This window comes from Balaenoptera musculus, chromosome 1 (assembly GCF_009873245.2).
Source record: "Balaenoptera musculus isolate JJ_BM4_2016_0621 chromosome 1, mBalMus1.pri.v3, whole genome shotgun sequence".
Taxonomy (NCBI): Eukaryota; Metazoa; Chordata; class Mammalia; order Artiodactyla; family Balaenopteridae; genus Balaenoptera; species Balaenoptera musculus.
In genome coordinates this window covers 21,897,251-21,909,277 of record NC_045785.1, presented here as the reverse complement: position 1 = coordinate 21,909,277, position 12,027 = coordinate 21,897,251, and the positions used below count along the sequence as shown (strand labels likewise).

Genomic DNA, 12,027 nt, shown 5'->3' with positions numbered 1-12,027 from the left:
TCTTGAGTTGTATATATTATTTCCTCAAAGATGCTGTTCCAGTGGTTCTCAAACTTTCAGCATACCTAAGAGTCATCTGGAGTGCTTGTTTGTAATGTAGAATTCTAGCCTCATCTTCAGTGATTATCATTCAGTAGACCTGATGTGGATGGGAATCTGCATTTTCAAGAAGATAGCTAATTCTGATACATATGGGAAACTGCTCTAATCAATGAAAAGTGTCTACTCTAATTTTTTTAATATCTCACTCATCCCCAAGAAAAAGGCCTGTTCCTTATATACTTCAGGGCCCGGAGGTAAGTTGTCTTCTTGCTTCTTGAAAACCATTTCTCTTTTTTTCTCAAAAACTCTAGTTCCTTTGAAGTCTATATTTATGTCCCTCCCCCACATTTCTTTTTACCTCAGACTGAACTCCTAGTCATTTTGCTCTTTAAAGACTAGATCTTCTTTTTCTTCTCCATCCAGACTCTTATTATTCTTGGTAATTTCAACATCCATGTAGATGACCTATCCAATACCCATAATGTCCTTCTTGTTTTCCTGTCCCTTTTTACTCAGCATAGATTCTATGGTTCTTTATTATAATTACTCCCTTACAAATACCTTCAATAATTTGGCCTCTTGTGCTCTTCTTGCTAAACCCAAGTCATAATTTAATCCAACTCTCCACCTTCTCTATAAGTGCATTCAAATAGCTGAACATTATTGGATGAATTATACACCTAGCTGACTATTTACTCACAGGGCCTCAAGTGGGCACCCTACTACATTTTACTCATGAGTTTTACCTTTTAATATTTCACACCACTTCTTTCCTCTCGAAGCACCTATACTCATTCACCTTTCTTCATGCTTAACTGGTGACTCCTTCTCAAATAGAAGCTCTCTGTGACAGGAAGCTCCCTTATTATCCTACCAGCACCAGATCTTCAAAGCTACTTGTGTTTGTACCCATGTTATCTTGCTTCATTCTTGTCAGAATTGGAATAGTATTCTTGCTCCTGTCAAAGGTAAAACCTTTTATTTGTGCTTCATACCCTATTTGTTCTCATCTCCCCCAAGGACTTTGGTACTTTGGTTATCCTAATACCATTCCTGCATTGTCATGTTCTTCTCTTCTTAATCCATCCTGTCAGTAAAGAGACATGATTCAGTATCTACCATCTTAAAAAACCATCCTTTGGGTCCACATCCCCTGCTAGAAATAGACCTTCTCTTTGTTCAGTGACCCATTGGAACCTCTGGAAAGAGTTGCCCTCGCTTGCTTTCTCACCTCCCATTCACCCTTCAACCCTCTCAAATTTAGCTTCTGTCACCACTCTTCCAATGAAATTGCTTTTGTCAAGGTCATTAGATACTTTCAGTAACTGAAAGTGCTAGTTCTAGTGACATTTCTCTCCTTGTATCCTGCCTCCCACTATTTTTTCTCCCACCTTTCTCCTTTGCTGGCCTTTCTTCTACTATCTGAACTCTGAATGTTGGTGGGCCTCAGGGTTTGGTTCTAGTCTACCATCTTTGCTCTTTCTGCATCCTCTCATCCATTACTACATTACTTTAAATGTTTTATACATTCTTAACGAATTCCAAATTTGTATTTCCAGTCTGACTTCTCCCCTAATTTCATTTGTGAATCCAGCTGCCTACTTGACATCTCCACTTAGGTATTTAAAAGGAAAGTCATACTTAAAATGTGTGAAAGCTTTTTATTCCCTTAGCCCTCACCAAATCTGTCCTCTTCCCGAACTTCCCCATCTTCGGAAGTGGTTTCACTATCCCTCTAATTACTCAAGCTGAAAACCTAGAAACTATCCTGTATTCCCGTTTTCCTCATTCCTTACATACAAATTCATCAGGATGTTGTGTTAGTTTTACCTTCAGGATATATTTCAAGGTTTTGCTTCATCTCCACTGCCTTTTTTTTTTTTTAACCAGTACAAAGTTAAACACATCCAAATTTATTTACACAAAGCTAAAGAAATTTGGGTTCTATTTCCATTTTGTGTAATTTTATTCTGGGGTCTGGCTTTGTTGTGTAGCCGACATAGGTCATTGAAACTTGATTATCCCACCTCACATGTAATTTTTTGTCACAAGGGAACAGAAAACTTGGGTATTTAGCGCACATACAATAATGATCTTAATACTTTTGCAATTTAGTAGGAAGGCAGCTGTCCCACAGCTTGGCAAGGGGACAGAGAAGTTACAGATTTTAAGCAGATTATGCCTTGACTCTTTTGTTTTTTAATTATTTATTTTCTTTCTTTATTTTGGCTGCAGTGGGTCTTAGTTATGGTACACGGGATCTTCCTTGAGGCATGCGGGATCTTTCATTGCGGCACGTGGGCTGTTCGTTGCGGTGCGCGGGCTTCTCTCTAGTTGTGGCGCATGGGCTTCTCTCTAGTTGTGGCGCATGGGCTCTGTAGTTTGCGGCACACGGGCTCTCTTGTTGAGGCGCACAAGCTCAGTAGTTGTGGCGCGTGGACTTAGTTGCCCATGGCATGTGGGATCTTAGTTCCCCGACTAGGGATTGAACCCTCGTCCCCTGCATTGGAAGGCGGATTCTTCACCAATGGACCACCAGGGAAGTCCCTTGCCCTGACTCTTTATAAGCCTTTCATAGTTCCCAAGTGCTGCAAAGATCAAGGCTCATTCATTCTCTAGAGAAGTAAAAATTGGCCTAGATCTCCCAGGATGTTTTGTGGACCTCTTCTAGAATTAAATTAAATCAGAGGAGGAGAAGGATTTGGGTTTTTGAATGTACTTGTCAGCAGAGAAGGAACCATTATGTAGAATTCAAATGAACTTCCATTCTATGCGATGAATGCTAAGAACTTTAGATCTAATTGAGATCCCCTTCATTTTTGTCAAAGTGATTATGGATTAACATAATCTGCAAATTGCCATTAAGTATTTTCAAAGACTTTGAACAACGGCAGTGGACAAGATTCATGATGAACTCACTGGTGATGATTTATCGTACTGTTGGGCATGAATTGGCCCTGCATCTGATCTTGATCAGGGTTCCCTTTTTGGGTCAGACACTCAGGGAACCCAGCTAGACATAAAGTTAGTTGGTTCACCCTTAGTCCCTAATCACAATAGAGCAACCTCCTTTATAGTTGTTGAAGGAAGTTCTTGAACAGTTCAGGAGTCTGGTACAAGCTCTGTGTGATGTTACTCTATCTACAATATGGACTGAAATAGTGCTAATGAATAGGATTCTGCTATCTGTCAAACTTGAGTTGAATATTTACAGTATTTATCCCAGATGAAATCATTAGGGTCAAGCCTCATGACGGTATCTATTCTGGATGAAGTCATGGAGGTGAAGAGGACACTAGCTGTGAAAGTCTCTTTACTTGATGGTTTATCAGAGTATTACATCAGTTCCTCAGGTGTGTCTCTGCTTTGCCAAACGTAAAGCCTTTACTGCAAAGCTGAAAAAATAGTAATACAGAAGCATACTTACATCTTTCTGCTGTTGATTATATACAGCAGTAGCTACAGTTTTCTAATAAAATTGGGTTCTTGCTCCAAATCTGTCTTCCTGCAAGTCATTCTTATGACCTTTTATTCAGAATAGGGTAAGCACCCAGAGAATGAATAAGCTGAAGAAGTATAATGTGGTTTCCTAGACATAGATCTTGCATTTTAAGTTTGCCTATGAGCACAGCTGAGAGCTTAGGAAGTTGCTTCATCTATGGTTGTAGATCAGTGATGGGTGAAGGCAGAGGTCAGTTGGTACTGACTTTCGAGCACTTTACCATACCCCTTGCATTCTAGCTTCTTTTACTGTCTCTAAAAGTCTCTAAACCCATTATTAGAAGAGTGAGGTATTTCCTACTGCATAGTCTTTCTAAATTTCTGATGCCCTAGTTGTAGTCTGTTATTTAGTTTGAAAGACTATACAGTGAGACATGAAATTTCCCCATTTCATTTTTAAAATGTTCTAACTTTTTCCTGGTGATATCTTTCTTTCAGTTATGACATGCACCGATTACATCCCTCGCTCATCCAATGATTATACCTCACAAATGTATTCTGCAAAGTAAGTTGAATAATTATTTCAAAAATCTGTATGCTTTTTCTCTAGATTCATTGCAAAATTTAACTTGATGTTTAAGTTATTAAGTTGACATTTAACTTATTTTCACCTTTCTTGTTCTTCCCTACTCCAGTTTTTTCATTCCCTCTAAATATAGTCTATGTAACATCCTTTTAAAAAGTTGATGATTGTCTGGAATAGATCACTGTTACCCAGGAGCTTGCTCAAAATGAATAGGCACTGAAAAATGCAAAATACCATTAGTGATGAAAACATATTACTGATTGACCTCTGATCATTCTCTCTTTGCTCTACTTTAATAGAGAGATCAATTTAAAAAGCTGAAGCCAGCCTCGGACTGGGACTTCTCAGCCTAATCTATGTTCAGTTTATTGTTTTAGGAGTGTCCTCAAGAGTAGAACTAGGCTTGAGATTAAACAGGTTTAGTGGGTTGAAGTCATTAAGAGGCAATATTTTGGGCCTCATGAGGTAAGATCAGCATTTAAGGTCCACTAAGTTAATCATCTCCAAGATGAGTAGGTGCAGAACAGTGTGTATATTCGAGCCAGCAGTTGTGCGTTGATAGAGTGAGCCTACATACATAGATACATACAAGTGTGCTTTATTAAACTGGGAGAAATTCTGATGTGCTTACATAGGCAGGGTACGTAAAGAACACTCACCTTTGGTAACAGAGGTGAGTGATATGTATGGGTATGTTATAAAAAGAAAACTTTTTCCTTTTGAATTTTGCGTCAGTTAAAAAAATGAGCTAATTGAAAAGTCAACTCAATGAGTTCTCCAAATTCTAACCTGGTATTAACACTAATAGCATTCTTGGGCCAGTCATTTTCATGTGGTTTTCTTCTTCTGTGAGATGACTGAAACTATTCTCTGAGATCATTATGAAGAAGATAAGAAAATAATTTGAGCTATAAAGACACTATATAAAAAATGATATTATGATCTTTATCATATCTGGAGATTAATCCATTCGAAGTCACTAAGATTTTAAATCATTCTCACGTGATTTGATTAACAGCTACAACCTGAGCTATTTCCTGGTCTCAGATCTGGCTAAGAAGAATAGAAATTTTCAAATTCAGTCTTTTAGGGTCTACCGAGATGTGAATATTGCATATTCCAAATTCATTCATTCGTTCAAAAAATATTTGTATACCTGCTGTACTCAGGACACCTTATTATCTCTGCCTTCTATCTTTTTCCTTTTTAATTTTTTTTTTTAATTTATTTTATTTATTTATTTTTGGCTGTGTTGGGTCTTCGTTGCTGCGCGCGGGCCCCCTCCAGCTGCCGCGAGCGGGAGCCACCCCTCGCCGTGGTGCACGGGCTTCTCACTTCGGCGGCCTCTCCGTTGCGGAGCACGGGCTCCAGGTGGGCGGGCCTCAGCAGTTGTGGCTCTCGGGCTCCAGAGCGCAGGCTCAGCAGCTATGGCGCAGGGGCCCAGCTGCTCCGCCGCACATGGGATCCTCCCGGACCAGGGCTCGAACCCGTGTCCCCTGCGTTGGCAGGTGGACTCTTAACCACTGCGCCACCAGGGGAGTCCCTATGCCTTCTATCTTAGTGCAGACCTCCTTACCACTTAACTAAAATAGCATTGCATTTTTTAACCGCCTCTATTTCAAGCACCCTCCCCAATCCATTTTACAAAGAAATGTCAAACTAATCTTTATTAAAGAACAGCTCTGATCTTGTCATTCTTTGCTCAACAATTTCAGTGACTCCCAGTTGAACACTTTTAGCCTCATATTCAAGGTCTTTGCTGTCTGTCTTCTTATACTTTCCCTTAATATAATATGTGCTCCTTGCAGGCTGAAGCCCTTCCTCTGTACCTTTGCCAGAGTTTTTCTCTTTTCCTAAAACACCCTTTCTCTCCCATTTCTGCACATGCTATCTGCTCAGCTCACAGACCATTTCTTTATAGGCTTCCTTCATTTTCTTCTTCCCCAAAGCTGGGGGGAAAAAAATCTTTTCCTTTCTGAAACACCCCTTTCCCCCATTATTTTATTGTTATGATCTATATGGTACATATGACACTTTCTTGCTTATAAGTACAGCATAACTTATCAAATAAAATAACTGGTATCTAAAAATTCAGTGCATAAAATGTGGCACCATCTTATTCCATGGATAAAATGACCAGGTCATCTAGCTAGTTTAAAATCCCAGAAGTTTCACTGTTAAGTTCAAATCTCTAGCTAAACCTGATGTGGTTGTCACCAACTAGTGGCAGTGTACTCTGGCTTAAATATCAGCGGGGCAATTCTGTGTCCTGTCTAGAACTTCCTGGATTTTATTAGTTATGTGACTTCGATTTTATAGGCTCGATCTGGGGATATTGGGCCACACCTGTACTCCCTGTTTTCTAATATGGTTGCTTACCTTTTCTCTGCCAGCCTCACCCTCTTCTCTAAGTCCCACTTTCCCTCTCCGAACTTTAGTTTGGCCCAGAGGGCTAGGTGGAGAATGGAGCCAGTTGCCAATCCTGTTCTGTCCAGTTTTCTGTCATTTTAGGGTTTTATTCTATATTTAGACATAAGGGCGTAAACGAGTTTAGTCCATACTTGTATCTCACATAGGGCCTTGCATGTGGCACACCACAAATGTTTGAGGCATAGTAACTGGACCTTGGGAGGGAGATATTTGAAACTATTAAATTTTCTGTAAAATTGTTTGTTAGGTAGGTGACAGTAGAACCTGGAAAGGAAAAAATAATTCTACTTTCTGACCATAGTAAGAGACATTTTATGTGGCAGGTTAGTCTCCTCATTGCTGATTCTTTGCTGTTAGTGGTATTAGCTATTTCCCCTACTTTTCTCACATGAAAGTTTTTGTTTTCTTGAACTTTTCTAGACCTTATGCACATATCCTCTCAGTTCCTGTTTCGGAAACTGCTTACCCTGGGCAGACTCAGTATCAGCCACTGCAGCAGTCTCAACCCTATGCTGTCTACCCTCAGGCAACCCAAACATATGGACTACCTCCTTTCGGTAAGGCATTCTATTGTGAGCAGTTGCTAAGAATGTTGATTTTATCCCCCAGAAATTTCCGTCTTTCCCCCAAAAGCGAGCACGGCTGATCAGGAAGCTGAGAGATGCCACGTTGTTCTTGGCAGAGCACCTACTCAGGCACAGGTGTGATAGAAGTTGGGTATGCAACTTCCCAGCAGTATATTTGATGCATGTCATATAAAATCATAACTTCTCAATACTCAGTTGTTTATCTGCCATAATGTAGCTATTTCCAGGATACTAAGTCTTGACTGTAAAGCTTGGAATCTTCAAGTGTTTGGAAACTCTTTGAGGAATTACTACTGTTGATTTGACTTACTTCATACAAAACATGATACCATGACAAATTTATTTTGAGGTGGCTAATTTCTTGCTAAAACCAAGTAATCTACATATCCAGATGGAATGTACCTTATAGTTTTCTGCCCCCCCCAACCCCGCTCTGTTTTGTCAATTTCTCCCTCTCCTTCCCTGCTGCCCCAAACTGATCAGTTGTTGCTCTGCTGAACCAGAAAGTCGTCTTAGAGGGGGAAATCCCCAATTTTGTACAACCTTATCATGTGCATAGAGAGTTTTGTTCTTTGGTTTTAGGTATCTTGTACATGAACTATAAATTAGAATGATTTACTAGAAGTCAGTTTGAGGTTCTTTGGGCACTTAATATCTGTGCTTTTTCTGTGTGTGTGTTAATTGATAGATATTGTCAGTGTGGTTGATTGCCCCTTCCCTGCTTTCCTAGAACTGGTGTCAGAAAATTAAGAGAATACTGTATTTTTTAAAAAATATTCAATATGTTAATAAAATTATAACTGTGTAGCCTTTATTGAAACTAGCTAGGAATTAGAGAAATCTTTCAGATTGCTGCAGATTCTGGGTGTTGCTTGCTTTTGGTTTTGAGATTCCTACTTTTCCTGGCCTATTTGGCTACTCTTTTATGATACTGACAGCTTTCTTATCTTGAGGCTTGTTAGCATTCCTTAGCTCCTGATAACTACTAGAAACAAAAATTGGGGGTTATGTTTAATGATAGTGGTAGTTGATAACTTCATGAGAGAAGAGAAACAGAAATGCTCTTGTTTTCCTGTTTGTACACCCATGCCTCAGTGCCTGTCGGTATATACTAAGATTTTATGTTTCTGATATATTTAACCAGACAAGACTGAGCAGTCCTTTCGGAAGCAGGACTCTGTGAATATGTTTGTGTTTATTTCTTTTTGCATATATTAAAGCTAATTTATCAACAGCTGGCTAACAATAGGCCAGCAAGTATAAAGTATTTCACATTTTATTTTACTCTCTGTTTTGATTTAAATTCTTTATTAGAAAGCCAAAAGCCCTTTATGACATTGTTGAACAGTTGATTATTTCTGCTGTTCAGTGTTAAATAAAACTCCTATTATATCTCTGAACTCAGATTTTGGAAAACCTAGCACAATGCCATGTGCATATAGGTCCTAGATATTATGGTATCTTTTATAACAACAGCATTTCCCTCATTTTAAAGAAAGAAAGAAAAATCTGTAAAATAGGTAGATCCCTGTTAAAAACTTGAAGGAAACAGTGTTTATTTTATAAAGAAATATTGGTTATAACAGGCTCTTTTATTAATCTATTTCTGTTTAATAATAGGGGGTGAGGGAAACTTGTTTAATAAGTTTTTCTTATCAGTAATTCAGAGAGAACTGTTCATTAGCTTAATTTGCCTTTGAATGATAGGTATGGCGTATTCTCAAATTTTATAAAGGAAATTTTAAGGAAATGTTTATAATACTTTGTGTGTGTGTGTGTGTAATGCTTTTTAAAGTGACTGTATTTTTGAAAGACATTTTCTTATGTTTTAACACATGGCTTCTTTTCTTTTATATCACTCAGATGTAAAATACTCCATTTCTTCCTGTATAGCACAGGGAATTATACCCAATATCTTGTAATAACCTATAATGGAATATAATTTGCAAAAAACAAAAAAACTGTATCACTATATTATACACCTGAAATTAACACAGTATTGTAAATCAACTACACTTCAGTTAAAAAAAAGACTCCATTTCTTTTTTTCTTGTGAAGATTTTGGTAATTTTATTATCTTAGTGTTGCCTGTTAGCACTAAAACTAGATTAGCTAGTCTGTTATTTTATTTCAGATGTAAACAGAGCTTTAGAAAATCTTACTGTAATACGATTGTATGTTATATATTTATACTGTATTAATAATATAATTATATTGAGTGCTTACTACGCAAGCAGTATGCTGAGAATGAGTGCTTCACACTTTACAATACTTTCTTATGTAACCCTCAGGACCACCCTAAAAAGTAAGTGGCAACATTATCCCTTTTTATAGATGAGGAAACAGGCTTAGAAGGATTAAGTGACTAACCTGAGGTCATACAGTTAGTAAATGCCTAGGATTAGAAGTGCACCCCGGTCTGTTTAATTCCAGAAGTGCTCATAAATTTAGGTCTGTATGAAAAAGTTAATCTCAGAGTTGAGTTTGAAATTTAAAAGTTTCCTCCTTTTAAAGAAGTGAGAAAAGACTAGAGGAAATCTAAGAAGCCCATATTATGACTAATCTTTAAAAGTAAAGGAATGGTGGTCATATCTTTTCAGAGCTATATAGAAATCTGGTGAGATGGTAGAATGAGGATTTGAGGTTTAACTTCCAGTGATCTGCATGAATACGTGTGAGAGAAAGGGTACTCGTTTGTTTTTAGGGGCTCATAAAAGATTGGCTTAACTGCCATTGTTCTACCTTCTTTTAAAAGAACTTTAATATGAGATGGAGATTTGACAGTATGTATTAAGAGTCTTAAGGATGTTCATGCCATATCCCTCAGTAATTTTACTTTTAGGGATTTATCCTAGGGAATTAATTAGAGATAACCACAAAAATTTACTACCAAGATATTCATCACAGCATTATTTATAATAGCAAAAGATTGGAAACAACAGACATATTGAATTGAAAGGTATATGTTAAATTGCAGTGTATCCATAGAATGGAAAACTGTGTAGCCATTATAAATCATATTCTTAAAGAATATTTAGTGTCTTGAAAAAAGTTTATTATTAATTGAAAAAAGCAGTATATTAAACTGAAAATACAATATAATATACCAAGTTAGTAGTTTTTAAAAATATGTACATAAAGAGTAATTTGGAAGAAAAACTGAATGTTAACAGTACAGGCAGTACAGATTTGATCTCAGTTACCAAGGAACCACGCAAAGTGAGGACACAGTTCCAATGTGTACAGGTTTCAGTTAACACAGTCCCGTGCAAAAATGAGAATTGTCTGTATTTTTTGTGTGTGTGATGAGACTATGCAATTTTTTTCTTTTCACTTTCTATATTTTCCATAATATACATCTACTTATAGTTAACAAAAGTACTCAGATTAAATTACTTAGTATTTATAAGAGCTCATCCCAGTGAGGTATTAAATCAACAAGATATTCTTTCATGTGGTTTTTTTAGCATTTATATGTACTTCAATTCTTAACCAAACTAATCTTCTCTAAATTTCCACTACTCTGATATATATTACTGCAAAGTGAACTGCTCAGATTAGTTTGGTTAGTGACTAACCAATAGGGGGGAAGTATTTGTGCTGAGAAACTTGGGTAGAGTTTGTGATAAGACCCCACTGTGGGGCAGCAGGAGAACAGCACTCAGAGGCAGACTTCCTTTGCCATTTTTAGATCAGCTGCTGCTCTACATCAGGCTCTTGGTGCTTAAAATGACTTGAGAAAGTCTACTTGTAGGCAAAGAACAGTGGACCAGGAGGCAGGAAGCCAGGATTTCATTTCTTCTTTGCTGCTGGCATTAGTGCTCTACAGGCACACCATTTGTTCATGCTACTTGTTACTTGGAATTCTGGAAAGAGTGCTTTTAAAGGAAGATAGACAGATAGATACACACACACTTAAAGAGCAGGGCTACAGTGATACTGGAGGCAGTGTCCATATTGTCTTTTATTCCTCTGTTCTTCATAAAATAATATTCAATAGCTACTTCATGTTTCTGCCCAAAAACATTCAAAACTATCTATTATTTTCTCTACTTGTCTTGGACATTTTGCACTAATTTCTGACCTTATAAGATGGACCAGTTTATAGAAATTTTACATTTTGAAACTTTAAAGATACATACTGAATAATGAGACTAGCAAAACTCTCTCGGTTAATACTATTCTTATTAGTAAGATAGTATTTTAGGACAGTGTAATAATAAACATGTTTCCAAACCCAACACCTCAGGTTCAGAACCTATTTAGAAAAAAAACACATTGATTACAATAAATCTGAAAGTTATTGTGACATTGAAAAGGCAAGTTGTTTCTATGTTTCTAAAAAGTGTGATAGTCAACCACCAAGAATCTTAGCACTAATATTCAAATTTCACATCATAAATGTTTTAAAAAACTGCATTCTCAAATATTTTTTATTGTTAAATGTCAGCCATAACAAGGAATTAAGGTGTGGCTTACCTGGGCAAGACTGAAAATCATCATGAACCAAGGGGTGGAAGGGGGTGGAGGGCAACCCTCCTAATTCGTGCTGGAGATGTCGGCATCCCTTAATCTCCTCAAATATGTTATTTCATGTGTTTAGTACGTGAGAAAAGAATATGTCTTGTTCTTTTAATGGTTTAGTTTGATAGATTAGGAGTTTGGGATTAACACATACACACTACTGTATATAAAATAGGTGAATAACAAGGACCTACTGTATAGCACAGGAAACTATACTAAATATCTTGTAATAATCTATAATGGAAAAGAATCTGAAAAAGTGTGTGTGTGTTTGTGTAGCTAAATCACTTTGCTCTACAGCAGAAACTAACACAACATTGTAAATTAACTATACTTCAATGAAAAAAAAAAGAGTTTGAGACAAGGCAATTACCATGTTCCAGCGTGAACCTTTTAAGATTTTCACATCTCCTTTTA

The 12,027-nt window shown here is 37.2% G+C and overlaps 1 protein-coding gene across 10 annotated transcripts in view; it reads left to right on the top strand.

The window, feature by feature from the left end:
• EYA3 (EYA transcriptional coactivator and phosphatase 3) overlaps positions 1 to 12,027 on the top strand; it is a 122,722-nt gene that overhangs the window by 69,446 nt on the left and 41,249 nt on the right. For 8 of the 10 annotated variants that reach the window (XM_036827381.1, XM_036827417.1, XM_036827408.1 and 5 more), the window contains 2 exons: positions 3,982 to 4,048; positions 6,920 to 7,056. In XM_036827381.1, the coding sequence (XP_036683276.1) occupies positions 3,982 to 4,048; positions 6,920 to 7,056 (204 nt within the window). Of the gene's footprint in view, positions 1 to 30; positions 297 to 1,636; positions 1,662 to 3,981; positions 4,049 to 6,919; positions 7,057 to 12,027 lie in introns of all 10 variants that reach the window. The other 2 variants (XM_036827426.1, XM_036827398.1) reach the window with 2 other exon arrangements.